Below are 15,680 nucleotides of genomic sequence, written 5' to 3'. Positions count from 1 at the left end.
CACAAAGGGAGGTGTAGAGTCTCTCTCTCTTTTTTAATCTGACACCAGTTTGGTTCTTACTCATTTTAACAACTCAAACTTTAACTATTAAACCATGAGCAAGTCTAATCTCCCAGTGAGAGCCGCATATTTTATCTCAATGTGGGAGTTAAACTCTGCATTAAGACTGCTCGTTTGAGATGTTCCACAAGGGTATTTCATTTTGGAAGACAGCGGGCTAAGAAGATTATAAGCACATTTTTCAATTTATCTCACACACCCTGACTCCTTTTATTGGCTGGGACCCTCTTATCATGTTTTGCCAGCAGCTAAAGCAGCCATTGGCATCTTCCACTGTATCCTCTACTTTGGAGTAGTTGCATTTGATGCAGTATTAGACTACACTTATTTGTGGCCTTTTTGAACATTTTGTTTCTCATAGTTGTGCATGTGCGTTATTAATGCGTTTCGGTGTTCTAAATGGCAACTTGATGAAATCAAGTTAATTCAAGGGATGACTTTGGGAAAATAGAGGATTACATAAAAGTGTTAAGTCTGTGTTATTCATCATCTGGACCTTGAGTGAGTCACAAAGGGAGAGAGGGGGAAGGGGGAGGTGGGAGAGAGAGAGAGAAAGAGAGAGAGAAGTTGCTGATGTTTAAAAAAACGGGAGAAAAAAAGCTGCAGGAGTAACGATATAAAACCTTGAGACAAGCGGATGCTCCTCTCTCAAACCCGCTGCCATCTCAGTGGTGGAAATGTTGGAGTTGGGGAGGGTCGACTTTGAGGTGACATTGACGCTATGTAGACGAAAGTGAGGATCCTGCGCTCCATGTTACGTCCCTGCTCGCTTCAACTGAGACGGCGGCAGCTCCTTTTCTCCGTCTTCTCTCCCCTCCTCTCTTTCAGCACCACTCCTTTAAGGACAGCACCTCGCTCTCAAAGACGCATTTGCCCACTATCCTCTCCCCTTTCGGATCATATATTCGCTCGCTGTCGCCGAATGCAAAGTTTTCACCGCGGTTTGACTCAGTGCAAGTGAAAGGAAGTTACTTTTTTCCAAAATCGGGATATTCCCCCCCGGAGAAAGAATCTGCAAAGTAGCGGACTGTATTGTAAGTATTCACTTGTACGGGGTGCAATTTACATAAATTCGAGAAAAGAAATGCATTTGTTACACGCGAGGACCATCAAGGAATTTGCCGTGTGCAGATGTGCTGAATTTGCGTAAGGATATGCAGCTGCGCGTGAGGTCGACGAAGACTTTTTACTTTTTTTTTAGTTTTCTTCAGGAGCCATTAGCATCTTCTTTGATCTTTCTGTTCTACAGCCACATTTCATGTATGTGAAATTTGAATCTGTGTTTTGTAGATTGTGTAATTTAAATACGCAGAAAATGCACAAGCAGTTCTTATCGCGATGTCTCTTAGATGCAAAATGTCACATTAACTTGGAATAGAAGTGGTGTATTTTTATTAGTAGACTGAAATATGAAAAAATAACACTCTAGCTTCCATCTGTAAATGCAACCCCGGTACCCCGCTTCTCTCAATTACGCACAAGGTAATAAGGGAGCACAGAGAGCGCACTCTCTGCTCACCATTTTAACGGTCGTTTATTTTGCATTTAAAAATGCTATTTAAAATACAAACAGATGACGTAGATCTTTTACGTTTATTTACTAATTTTTTTGCATTAACTGAAATAACTATTGCAAATTAGAACTCTATTCCATGGATATTTGATGTAGATCTATATTCAAATTGCAAATTCTGGTGAGTTATTAGCCTCTCCAGGTGATTCACTATCGAGTCTGATTTCTAAATGTGTTTAATTGCTTTTCTCTTGTAAGGGAGCAGTGAGAAGTGGGCCATTGAATTTAGAGCATAATGAATCAAGGACAAGAGCAGGCTCTAAATTTCTGCTAACATGGATTCACTCCAGGCAATTAAAAGTGATTCATATTGCATGAGAAGCTTTTATTTGATCCCGTGGGATTCACAGAACACGGGACAGACTTTTTTGTCACCCCTTAAGAAATGTCACGATATATATACATGTATAAAGAGAGAGAGCTAAATAGATATAATTTAATTCAATCTGTCATTTAACAGAATTTTTTTAGGAATATTTAATTCCTCTTTAAATGTTTTTTTATTTCACCCAAGGAGTTAACATCCACAGTAATTATCGCAAAATTAATCCCTCATTATTATTAGGACATTCGTTTTAAGGCTCTATGCATATATATTTTGAATAAGTATATTTGCATTCAAAGCAACTAACAATATCTAATTTAGGAATGTCACTTTTTCTGTGAAATTTATAACTATATTATTGTTTTTGTTTTTTAGGGTCACTGGATTGTTGCTAAGGTCCTCGCCTCGCCTTTTCTCCAAATCACTCGCTGTACCCCAGTTTTCGTTTTTTTCCCCCTCTCGGCTGTTGTCTGGGAACTGGAAGTACGGGACGGATAAACTGCTGTCTATCTGGACCAGTGCTGAAACCCCCTCTTCTCCACTGGTCAGGACTGTCCGACGCACACCTCGACCATGGCTACCAACGGGACCAAAGCCTCGGACGGACACGTCTTAACGGAGACGGTGAATGACGCGCCCACCACCACGCCAAACGACAAACCCAAAACCTTGGTGGTGAAAGTGCAGAAGACGAAAAAGGAGATACCCGAAAGAGAAACGTGGGGTGGGAAATTTGACTTTCTCCTCTCTTGTGTCGGATACGCAATCGGACTCGGAAATGTCTGGAGATTTCCTTACTTATGTGGAAAAAACGGTGGAGGTAATGAGGAATTCTTGGCAATTTTCAGATATCCACACACCAGAAGGAGCGCAAAGATCTCGACATTAAAACCTGACAGTTTGCCCAGGACTTCTTTATTTATAACAGATATAAACTGCATGTCCAGTATAACCGTGCGTAATTGCGCACAGACAAATAGCTGTGACGTGATCTGGGGCGCAGAAACAAAACACCCCTAATATGTTTTATTGGATTATGTTGAAAATTATTAGCATATCCTTTGTCGTCATTTACACACCTTTACTTCTCACCTTTCATTCAGGGGCCTTCTTGATTCCCTACTTTTTGACCCTCATATTTGCTGGTATGCCTCTGTTCTTTCTGGAGACGGCTCTTGGTCAGTACACTTCTATTGGAGGTCTTGGAGTGTGGAAGCTGGCTCCAATGTTCAAAGGTAAATTATATGTAAATTATATGTATTGTTAAGACTTGAAACTAAATTTTCTAAATAACTACTTTATTTAGGCATTCTAAGTGGACTTACATGTGTTCCTCATTTTGTTTTATTCAGCACAATTTGACATCACACCTTTATTTTCCATTGTTTCAGGTGTTGGCCTGGCTGCTGCTGTTCTGTCCTTTTGGCTCAATATCTATTACATTGTTATCATTTCCTGGGCTATTTACTATTTGTACAACTCCTTCAGTGCTGTGAGTATTTGAAATTTAAAGTCCTACATTTCTTAGCAAATGTAGTAACAGGGCACTAATTCTGAACCTTTAAGGGCCGAGATTTTCCAGATATAGCCCTGTCTGTATTGTTAGTACTATTACTTTCTAACCCTTTAATCATGAGGCAGGTGCTGTTTGCCAGTATCTCTTATATAAGGCCTCACAGCCCTTAACAGAGTATGACATTTATTACTTCCTTTCCCACATAATTAGTGCCTTACACAAGGTATTGATAAATGCATTTGGCGATGAAGCATTCACTGCTCTGAGAAAACCATGAAATCTCAGTGTCCCGAATGAGTATCGTGGTCTTGGCAGCTTGACAGCTAAAGAGAATAGGCAGTGGGAGAGTGCTCCAAATAAAAGAACCTGTGTGTGTCTGTTTGTGTGCGTTTTCCTTAAATTTCAGGATTTGCCGTGGCAGACTTGTGGAAATAGCTGGAACACAGAGCGCTGCTACACCAACTACAGCATCACAGACACCTCAAACCTCACCAGTGCCGTTGTAGAGTTCTGGGAGTAAGCTGGACATTTCAGTTAATGTTATTAATAGGTTTTAACTGCACAGTAAGGTTAGAGGTTCCCTTATGTGCATGATCATTACATCATGGGTCAGAGTTAGATATGGCCATTTGCATATGATGACTCAGTGGCCATATCCGTTAATAGCAATCTACCCAGAATATCAGCAGAGGAGGAAAATCTGTGCACAAATGGATAATGGATGAGAAAAATAACGTGTGCACAGAAGCACAACTTCCTTTCGCTATCATACCTTTAAGCTTTAAGGATGAGAAAAAAGCCATCAAAAGACTCTTTGTGAATATCCAGATGCATGTAGGCACATTTGTGTATGCTTCCATGCATGCTACATATGTGACATCAAGGATGCCCTTGTGTATTGTAGTAAGACCCCTTTACTTCCCTCCAGACGAAACATGCATCAGCTGACCGATGGCCTGGAGAAGCCTGGGGAGGTCAGGATCCCACTGGCTATCACACTCGCCATAGCATGGGTCCTTGTCTATTTCTGTATCTGGAAGGGAGTCAGCTGGACTGGCAAAGTAAGTAGGAGAAGAAGGTACAGACATCAGCATAAACAATGAAAAAGCCAAATATAGAACTGGAACAACAGAACTTTAGATTATTGTTGAAATAAAGGGAGTTACTCACTTATTTTAGAAATTTTGTGTAATTTCCTGTTAGTGTGGGAAAAGAGCTTCACTGGTACACTGTCACAAAAAAGTTAAAAATCATACAAAAAGATTATACATGGACACATAGGCTATCCCTTTGGAATATCCTTTTATTATAAAGTATGTTGTGTTATATAAGTACCAACATTTTGCACAATGGCAAACAGCCCGACAGAGTTTGCATCATCTGTACACTGAGCTAAAGTATGAGATTTCTATTTGCTGTTGCTTGATCTTTATTTTGATGTCTGTTTTTTTCAGTATGGCAAAAGGAGTTTCAACAATTTCCTAACTTTCACAACAAGATCCTCTGCTGATTCATTTTTATGCAGTAGATGTTATCTTGGCTGGCATGATTAGTGTTGACTTTGACAGCACAGTCTGAAATTAGTTCAGATAAGGAGGGAAATAGTGCGCCGGGAGTGTGCTGAACCCAGTCTTTCTGGGGTCACTGTGCCTCTGGGAGATGGTTGACTAGGGCACTAAGCTGCTCTGTGTGGATGGTGCCTCAGTAACACAATAAGTTGATGAGATTAAGAACTTGTCGGTTTTCAAACTGCGCTCTTGCCTCAAATATTCTCGGGAGATCTTAAAGATGGCTTAGAGAGATTATTTTGCAGTAATCACGATTTTGTGCCCCGTAGGTGGTGTACTTCTCTGCCACGTACCCTTACTTCATGTTGTTCATCCTGTTTTGCCGTGGTGTCTCTCTGCCCGGTGCCATGGATGGAATCCTCTTCTATATCACACCAGACTTCAACAAGCTTAAGGAGTCTGAGGTGAGCTCGCTGCTCTTTCTGATCACGAATACATGTAGATATTCTGCAGCAGCAACCAAAATTAAGGTTGCTGCAGAGTATAAGATGAGCCCCAACTTGATGTGTTTTGGTTTTTGGGGTAATGTTTCAGGGTTGTTGTTTTTTTTAACATTATGTAGGTCTCTGTACCTACATGAATGGATGGGAACTAATAAGTCAACAAGATTCCAGATACATTTTCAGTGATTGCAGAGCTTTAACGTGAATGTCTGTGAATGATGTTTATAACCATGATTGTTCATTGCAAGTACCATTATTAGCACAGTTCACAAATACTTTCTTTTACAGTATTGATTATGAGATAATGTGTTTATTTCTGTAAAGACTGAGAAGCTGAGGTCAGATCACGATTCAGTGATTTGACAGTTGATCAAATAGCATCAGGCACGACAAAACAATGCTGAGGCGTTACAGTGCAGAACAAACAGTTTCCCTCTTTCTAGCATTTATGCACATGCTTTCATCAGAGAAAAGAGTCCTGATAATCAGTAAATGAATATAATCCTGGCCGGTTTTTCAAACAAAAATCTTCTTTTAGCAGCAATTTTTGCACAAGCACACTTACTTGAACCTCTTTTCTGTCTGTGTGTCAGGTGTGGCTCGACGCTGCCACTCAGATCTTCTTTTCCTACGGGCTAGGATTAGGCTCTCTGATTGCTCTCGGCAGCTATAATCCCTTCACCAACAACGTATACAGGTAGGTGAATAAAATACTGTTTCTGTTTATTTACAGCTTGAATTAAATGCCTGTTAAAAAATTACCATCTAACACCACTCACTCATATCATTTATTTATTTATTTTTTATATGGAGACCGTGCAGATGTCTCTTCCTGGGATTATTTTTGGTTTCCGTGACAGCATAGTGTCTGCAGTTTGTTCTATTTTGGGACTATTTGAGCCCCCTGTTATATCAGTTGTTTCATTATTTTGGCTCCACATAGTGTTTTAGATTCAGGTACACACATTTGGTGACTGTCAAAGGCTGTCACCTTATAAAATAAACACTGGCCATCTGCCCATTTGTCTCTCTAGTCGTAAAACTGCTAGAACTCACTGCCGTTTTATAAAATCAGGACATTATCAATGTATTCAGCTGTTGTGCCACTGCCAGATGCAAAATGGCTTTCCACCTTTCCCTTTCCACCCCACCCCCCACCACTCCACTCCCACAAGCCTCGCCACAATGTGTGACGGGTTGATAAGGAATTGATATAGGCGTGACAATGGCTGCAGCGTGCTTTGTCTCTCCCCTACAGAGATTCTGTCATTGTCTGCTGCATCAACTCCTTTACCAGTATGTTCGCCGGCTTTGTCATCTTCTCCATCGTGGGATTTATGGCCAATGTGACAAAGAGACCCATCGCTGATGTAGCAGCTTCAGGTAATTGCAATCAATGTTGAAACTCAATAGTAATAACAGACACAGGCAAAAGATAATATGACTACAAATACGGTGCAAAAAGTCAGCCATTGCAGCTGCTATAATTTTGAAGGGACAAATGATTTTTTTTACACTGTTGGTCCAGATTGCTGGGATTATTAGAAGGGAAATACTTTGCAAAAACTCTCTGTACTCTCAGTCCTTTACAAATACTCAGCTTTGACATTCAGTGTACTTTTTTCTCTCAATGACACTTTGAGATCAACTTCTTTTTTTTGTTTCTTCTTTTATCAAGTTTTACACTTTCAGTACTGTCATATGAGCCCAGTTTAAATTTGTTTTGACTTCTTCAGTCAAAACCAGATACTTTTAGCTGCTCCCTTATTCACAAGGAGTCACCACAGTGGGTAGCTCCCCATGTTTGATTTGGAAGATCTTTACATCTGATGCCCTGCCTGATGCGACTCATATAGAGTAATCTCCCAGGACAGGAATCAGGAGCCTATCACTTGTTAGGCAATTGTGAAAGCCATTACACTATGGAGCCACTACGTCATAGCCAAATACCACATGTTTTATTTGTGTCCCACTGTCAAATACAAATCACATTATCTCTGATATTTATCTTTTATCAGGACCTGGCTTGGCTTTTTTGGCATATCCAGAGGCTGTCACCCAGCTCCCCATTTCCCCTCTCTGGGCAGTGTTGTTTTTCTCCATGCTCTTGATGCTGGGAATTGACAGTCAGGTAAAGATATTTCAAGAAAAAATGTCTCCTTTTACCAATATGAAATGCTTTCTAAAATACTTTTCTAACCTTCAAATAAAAATGATCTAAGTTTTCAGTTTGATACTGCACTAATGTGCCAAAAAACTTACCATTGCTCTTTTGCTCAGATACTAAACCTTAGCAATGTTTTTATTGTGACAGAAATGTATTGTGTAACAGTTTCAACCTGATTCTGCAATATCTCCAGTTCTGCACTGTGGAAGGCTTCATCACTGCCCTGGTTGATGAATTCCCCCATGTCCTTCGAAAGCGTAGAGAGATCTTCATTGCAGTCGTCTGCCTTATTTCTTACATCATTGGCCTGTCCAACATCACACAGGTGAATATGAATGTGCACTAACTCTGAATGTGCAGGCATGTCAAACATAAGGGTTGTGGGCCAGAATCGGTCCTACAAAGCACCCCCCATGGCCATTCATGCTGCACCACTGTAATTAAGTAACAAATTATTAAATAACAGATTTTTTTTTTTTACTACTTACCCTGGAATGTCTGTATTTTACAGTAAGTCCAAAGTAAAAAAAACAACAACAACAACAACAACAACAACAGGTCATTTAATAGGACATTTTCTGTGAATTTACCTTCTGTTTTATATTTACATTAACAACAACCAGACATTAACCTGATCAATGCCTGCATTTGTTGGGTTCATCTTTACACTTTGTAAAACAGTCATAGGGTCTAATTCTTGAGACTAACATGCCAAACTGATTCACAATATTTAGTATTTACTTGAGTACAAAAAGAGATCCCCCAACATCTACTAGCAAGATTCCCATGTGGTGTGATCTGGTCATTAAGGGCTCTGATTTGCATATCATATCAACATATCCTTGAGAAATGATAAAATGGCTTTAGTCTAGTACACGTTCTCTTCAATTTTTAAATATTCATTGAAACTGCTGCGCATATTCAAGGAGGAGGAACCCCAGCGCTTTGTTAATCACATCATAAGGTCACAAACAATTTATTAAAGTAACCTGACTGTCCGAGGAGGCGAATATCCCAACGTTTTCTCGACACATTCATTCTCCTTAGTGAATGAGCCTTTGTAGACAATTCATAAGCTTCTAACATGTCACCTTTACACTCGGACTGTCTACTGATTTCATTTTCGGGGCACATTTATCCTCCCCCAAAGGAAAACAGCCCTTTGTTTCTCCTGACCCCACATTCGCTGCTATTTCTGTACTCTCAGGACAGCCATACTTTGCAAATGTGATTCAAAAGCTTCAGTTGTTCCAAAATCACTAGTATATTTTATTATTTCCTCAATAATTTTAAGTCTTAGCATTTCAGTATTAGTCACAGCTCATTTATGAGTGAATGACCTCTGTGTACAAGACAAATTTTCCTGGGGCTTATGCACAGTGCGCTATTTTAATCCCATTTTAATCTACAAGAGCTGTTTTAACCCAATTATGACTGTAATTAAAATAGGTGTTTTAGTCTGTTGAAGAGAAATGTCATTGTACTTAATCATTTGTCTTTTCTACTATGCTGGATTTCAGATTTGAGTAATAAAATGACATTTGAGGGCTTAACACAGTTCTATAAACTATTGTTTACACATAAATATTTAGCTATCAAAGTTTATTTGAATATATTGGAATTCCAAACTCTGCTTCTTCAATTGACACTCTGAGTCATTTCCCTCAGGTAACATTATGCTAAAAACACTTCAAAGATTTGCATCAGTTTGAAATGCAAGACAAAGAAAATGATAAGCAAGAAAAAAAAAACCAACGTGTCAGTAATATGCAATAAAAGCTTCTGCATCTCTTGAGCTATGACAATTCAAGAGCCTGCGCTGTTCCTCTGTTCCAGTCACATTGGATTTCCATCATGCTACATGCACAGCACGTTATTTTATGGCAGTTATCCTAATCGCTGTTCCAGGCAGTATGAAGTATATCAAGCTTCAAAATGTAGAAGTGGACAAACTCCAAGAAGTCCTCTTGAGCTGGTCCCTAGAATGACTTGATAGCTGCAAGGCACTAAATGCTGGCACTGTAGAAATTTGAGCCATATTGGTACTGCGTGCACTGCACAGTAGGAGAAACACAGCTTTTCACAAAGAATCCATTTAGAGTTCTGAGTTCATCAGTTGGATGTTTAACCATTTATTCTCACTCTTGATGTTACTTCACTGCACTAGTTTAATACTCTCCCGCACATGCCTGTAAGTGCTTTTTCCATTACTTCTCCTTTCTCATCATGTTCTTTGCCTCTGTTTTCAGGGTGGACTGTACGTGTTTAAACTGTTTGATTACTATTCAGCTAGTGGGATGTCCCTACTCTTCTTGGTCTTCTTCGAATGTATCTCAATCTCATGGTTCTATGGTGAGCCAAACAAAAAGGGTTTTTTTTCTCCATCTTAGAACAGTAAGTGTTTTCTGTCTTTTAGCTGCCAATTTGGTGTCGCTACAATGCCAAGCTTTGACATCTAAGACTCAGATGGGAAACATATAAATCCACAGTGACATAATGATAAAAACAGCACTGATAATGTTTTTGGTTTTTTTGTTCCAGGTGTGAACAAATTCTATGACAACATTGAAGAAATGATTGGCTACAGACCATGTCTCTGGTGGAAGGCCTGCTGGGTTGTCTTTACTCCACTCGTTGTGGCTGTAAGTGCGGCAAGCACAAACATAACACAAAAGAAAAATAGTACTCCACTGTGGTCAGTATTTTATTTGAAGGCACTCTGTATATTGCAAATGACTTGAACCATACATTTAAGAAAAAGTGTGCCATTGTTTGATGATTGCTTCTCTCTCTGGCTGGAGTCTATTTCTTTTCACTGACACTTGATTTAATGCTTGTGTTAACTTGCATTTAAGCACCATCATCCAATAATGTGTCCCAACCACATCTGTATAAGACAATACAGGAAATAGTACAATTTGCAAAACTCTTATCTTAGCTTAAACATTATGCAGTTTGGTAGCATATTTGTAAGCATAATTAGATCTTTTCTCTTGTTCCTCTTGCGTACAGGGAGTCTTCTTGTTTAGTGCAATACAGATGGTTCCTCTTACTATGGGCGACTATGTGTTCCCTGCCTGGGGTCAGGGGGTCGGCTGGTGCATGGCCCTCTCCTCCATGATTCTCATCCCTGGCTACATGGGCTACATGTTCCTCACACTCAAAGGCACATACAAAGAGGTAAGACAAATATATTAATGCTTGACTTTTTTAATTGTATTTCACAAATTGTTATAATTGCCTGCTTTACACTACAAAAATTAATATCCTTTTCTTGTTAAGAAAGGAAGTGGGATGTTATTCTTTTTAAAGCTATGGTATAAATGCCAAGAGTGTACGGCTGACAAGTAGCTAAAGATAAACCAGCGTATAATGCATCACTATACCCACCTCTGAGCTTTTCACACATCTAGTAGCTTTACCCTGGACTCTGCAGCTGAATAAGCCACACTGAGTGTTTCAAGTGGATTACTTCTTATGCATGATTTTTTTGCATAAGCCAAACTGATATTAGCTCATACAGGATGTAAGGCGATCCTATATGCAGATAAAGAAAAATACAAGCCCAAAGGATTTAGTGAAAGATCCATTTACACCATGTACAGAAGTTTAGATAAATATTTAGGTCACCACAAATGCAGCCCGCTTTACCAGAATATACTAACCCATGAGCTTTATTACCTTTACTTTTTATTAATTTCATAATGGGCAGCTTTGAAAGTACTATGAAAGGATTATAATTAAGGGCCAAACAGAGAACCTGTGCAGGCACCAGCAGTCTTCTATTCTCCTTCTTCTTCTTTGTCCACTGGCAGTTCCCTGATTCTTTTTACCGAGTTTAATGGCTTTGCCACGAGTGCTCTAGGGCCACCAATGGTTCAGATTTAGCGGTATGTTTAGGCACATAACTTTTAAAAAACACAAATGAGGCAAATTAGCTACTCGTGGATTCCAAAGAATCTTAATATCACCATAACTTTGGGACATCTCATGAGTACATATTCTAGCATAAGGATGTTTATTCTCAGTGCATTCTTGTTCTCCTTTCCTAAGTCCTTATGAATTCTGATTCTGAAATGTGATTAGGTAAAAGAGATAGGATGTACTTTTGAAACACAGCCAGCAATGCAGCAATCACATTAAATTGTCAGTATATTACGCCTCGGGAGTGAGAACGGGCTGCATCTGACCAGTAGACGGTCGTACAATAATAGTAAAAACAGAAAAACATAATCAGAGTCAACCAATAGGCACAGAGGGCTTCTATTTCAGCCTATGCTTGCTCTGTTGTCCATTCATCAGGTCTGGCTGCACAAACTAGGCTCAAGGACTCAAATGGAGTTCACACAATACAAAGCATCAGACAAGTGGGTTGATTGTCACAGAACTGCTGCTGAGTTTTCCTTATGCCCAAGAAGGTCTCCTAGTGCCTCATTTCAGTGAATAAAAGAACAAGACATTCAGACAAAATTGGCATCTGCTGGGAATTTGCATGTGTGACCATCAATATTGCTAAAAGCTATGTCAACGCCTATAAGAAGGTACAAACTTGCAGTTTCTAGTGTAAAGCTATAGAACTGATCAGTTCTATAGCTTTAGTAGTGTTTTGTTTTTGTATGATGTTGGACGAAAGAGATATAGGACATAAACAAGAATTTTTGTGTGGTGTCTCTGGAAGGCCCCAAAGCCAGGATATGTCTCCTTTTCAACCTAATTGATGCAACCACCATGAGTGATTTCATTGAAAGGCTACATTTTTTTCTGATGTCTACAAATATTGTCAGAGGTGATCTTCAAAACAACCCTCTCTAAAGTTATCACATGGATTTTGACTTTTCTATCCATTTGCCCCTTACGGACAATTGATATAAAAAAGGAAATCATACTGTAGCACAGCATCTCTTTCATAAATTAACATCAGTCTTGGTGTACACACTATGCACTTTTTTCTGAGTCCCTAGAAGCCATGCAAATGGTAAAAAGAGGTTTTATTTTCAATCAGTGCTAACAGATACACCTTTAACATAATCAGATCAAACTGACATTGTGACTGTACCCTGATGAACTTCTTGGCCCCCTTGTTGCCGCTTGCAGCTATGTTTTGTAATTAATTTTGTAATTTAGAAGCCAAAAGATGCTCCACACTGAAAGGGAAAAGGATGAGCATAGCGAGTGTGACTTTGCTCCATGCATTAAAACTGTACAGCACCACTGTAATTCAATGGTTTTATAATAAGTAAAACACACTAGCATCCTGGGCAAAGTAGTAAATTGTCATGAAGCGTAGAGCGGTGATTAAAGGATTAGTGAAATAGATTTTTAATTAGTTTTGTTAAATAATTTCTGATAGCTGTGTGCTGTAACAGTGACAATGACATACAACAGCCATGAAGTCCTTGGTAAATGACGTTTATACGCAGGGCAGTGCCACGCTGCATTTTTATTGACCTGATGTTACTAATCACTGTAAGAGAATACCTTTTCTGGTATACCATTTACATTAACAACTTCTTGATTTGCAGTCATCCACAGTGAGCCGAATAAGCAGGCTTACAGATAGTCTCTTAGTCTCCTCTGACAGATATAGCTTTATAGTCACCACTGACAGAATAAATGGGCGATAATTGCAGACAGTGGAACAGAGGCTATCAGAGGCGATGTGCAGGCGTCAGATCCTGCAGTAACAGCTGATGGCTGATTGTCTAATTGTAGCAATCAGCAAGTTGATTAGTGCTCTGCACCCAGGCGAACACTTAGTTTCACAAACACTCCATAAAAATGTTGACTGCAAAGCCCTGTTCTGACGCTGCATAGCTGAGAGCATTTTTTAAAGATTTAGTAAGTTTAGTAAGTTTGGCCCATGGAAGTTTGTTGGTGTCATTAGTAGGTTTCACTCTCTAAAGGTATATTAATTCATATAACTTTATCTCAGGTTGGAAAGCATCCAGTAGAAGAATGTTTACATTCAAAGCCTAAGGTCATTTATCCCTTAAGCTCACAGCTGCATAGCTCGTGTGGTTTGTTACAGCCTTTGGATTTGAACACTGACTTCTCAGCTCACGATATTAACTGTGGTACTGATCTTCTTCTCAGCGTCTGCGGATGATGATCAAGCCTTTGGTACTGGTGAAGGCTCAGGAAAATGGTCCAGACCAGCAGACAGAAAACCAGAATCAGAACCCTGCTACTGAGGAAGCCTACATCTAAAAAGGTCTGATCTCTGTCTCAACAGCCAGACTGGCACTCCACAATAGAAGAAACGTAATCAAGGTTGGGAACAACCACTAGACTTTTATGTCTGCTTTTATTCACCTACCTCCTGGGGACATGTGAAACCAACCTGATTACACAGTTATTTTTAGGGGGTTTTCTGTATGTTTATTTGTAAAATACAAAGTTATAAAACTTATGATGACAAGCAAATTATCCAGCAAAGTTATTGTGATATTATGAATTTCATTATGCAAAAAAGTTAGCCTTTTTAGAAAAGGAAATGTGACTTAGTAAAATACTGTATATTGAATATATATAATTAAAATTTGGAGGCCCATGTTGATTCAGTAGTAATGTGCTTTGAGTAATCTACTAAACTCCAACTATTGTACAAAAGGGTTTATCGGTAAAATGCATTTTGCATGTCCATGAAATAAATACATCAAAATAAATGCCGTGTAGTAGATGAAAACACAATTTGAAAGTTAGCAAAGTGGAAATGGAATATTGAGCAATTTAAGGCAAAGACAATGTGGGAACATGCAACAGGTAAGGCCAAATTTGCTTTTATTTTTAAAACAAATTTAACTAGACTATCAATCCCCTGCAAATCCTGCACTTCACCTGAAATGTTTACTACCCGTGTCTGGGGATACAACTGAAAAGCACAAGTACAGTATGGAATTTCTAAGTGTCCAATTTATTTTTGGCATGAGTGAAAACTGTGACCACAGCAAAAATAACATATATAATACATAGCAAGAGACTGTTATAATTGTTTCTTTGTTTTCTAAAGAACAATAACTTTGTATGTTGTCCAAATCTTTTTTGTAGAACAAGTTTTAGGTTATTTTCTATGTGTGTGAGTGAGAAGGACCAAATTAATGCTCTGAGACTGCTGACCCACTGAGCATTTATGGATTAAATAAAGAGTCTAATTAAAGTAATTATTCGAGAATCCCCTTTTGACTCGGTATAGAGCAGCAGGGTAGTGAAAAGAGCAGTCGCCCACAAGCACAGTTTGAATCTGTAAACTAGTACCTCTAAAAATAAAGGCGTAGCCATTACAAAACTCCTACATGTGCACTTCTTCTGGAGAGTAAACATTTGGAAAATGGTGACTTTTCTTCAACTGACACCAATTAAGTAGAAGGAAAAGTGTTACACTGAAATAAAACAATACTAATTCAGAGTTTAAACTGTGAGAGCTAATAGGCTGCAGTGTAGCGTGCGAGATGATTTCTATCATTACTACCATTATTCTGTCTGGAATCGTTTACTTGTGTATCTATTTAGTAACCCACTTCTCAGGAACAAAGGTGGAAGTGACCAAATTCTCTCAGATACTACCACGATACACTGAAACAATGAATGCTGTATTAAACGACAACAAGTGTGAAAATGGTCATTTTTTTTCCCATAAATTCAACATGCTACCTGAAGCAGCAACAAAACATAAAGTCGCAAACCAGAATGAAGACTTCACACATATATATATGTATATATATATATATATATATATATATATATATATATATATATATATATATATATATATATCTACTTGGGTACATTCAAAAGCTGATCCAAATTCCTGCCTCTTTTCTGTGTGCCATCTGCTCTGCTAGCATATTTTCTTTCACTGTGTATAAGCTGTCATGGCCTTCACAGATGTTGGTAGAAGCCATAAGTTGTTCCTATTCTGTCTTATATTTCCAATACAAGAAATGGGCAGATAAACTTTGGCACAGACACAGAACAAAACTGGCTGAAGTACTGTTAACAGGACATAGCCAGATGCTTTATAGGCCAACA

General features: G+C 38.8%; 1 protein-coding gene across 1 annotated transcript; it reads left to right on the top strand.

Annotated features, from left to right (window-relative positions):
* The first annotated feature begins 653 nt into the window (after positions 1–653).
* slc6a1b (solute carrier family 6 member 1b) lies at positions 654–15,377 on the top strand. The gene is made up of 15 exons (XM_026167717.1): positions 654–1,094; positions 2,334–2,778; positions 3,062–3,193; positions 3,350–3,450; positions 3,881–3,990; positions 4,403–4,535; positions 5,312–5,446; positions 6,079–6,182; positions 6,744–6,868; positions 7,504–7,616; positions 7,846–7,977; positions 9,902–10,004; positions 10,194–10,294; positions 10,665–10,832; positions 13,746–15,377. The coding sequence occupies exons 2-15, from the start codon at positions 2,532–2,534 to the stop codon at positions 13,857–13,859; spliced, it is 1,818 nt and encodes a 605-aa protein (XP_026023502.1). The 5' UTR covers positions 654–1,094; positions 2,334–2,531; the 3' UTR covers positions 13,860–15,377.
* The last annotated feature ends 303 nt before the right edge of the window (positions 15,378–15,680 follow it).

The sequence above is a fragment of the Astatotilapia calliptera genome, chromosome 5, assembly GCF_900246225.1.
Source record: "Astatotilapia calliptera chromosome 5, fAstCal1.2, whole genome shotgun sequence".
NCBI lineage: Eukaryota > Metazoa > Chordata > Actinopteri > Cichliformes > Cichlidae > Astatotilapia > Astatotilapia calliptera.
The sequence above is the reverse complement of the archived record's forward strand: the minus strand, read 5'-3'. Positions and strand labels throughout refer to the sequence as shown.

Coding starts and splice junctions, on each gene's coding strand:
- slc6a1b (XM_026167717.1), top strand. CDS start 2,532: ATGGCTACCAACGGGACCAAAGCCTCGGACGGACACGTCTTAACGGAG. Junction 3,451..3,880: donor TGTACAACTCCTTCAGTGCT/GTGAGTATTTGA, acceptor CTTAAATTTCAG/GATTTGCCGTGGCAGACTTG. Junction 4,536..5,311: donor GAGTCAGCTGGACTGGCAAA/GTAAGTAGGAGA, acceptor TGTGCCCCGTAG/GTGGTGTACTTCTCTGCCAC.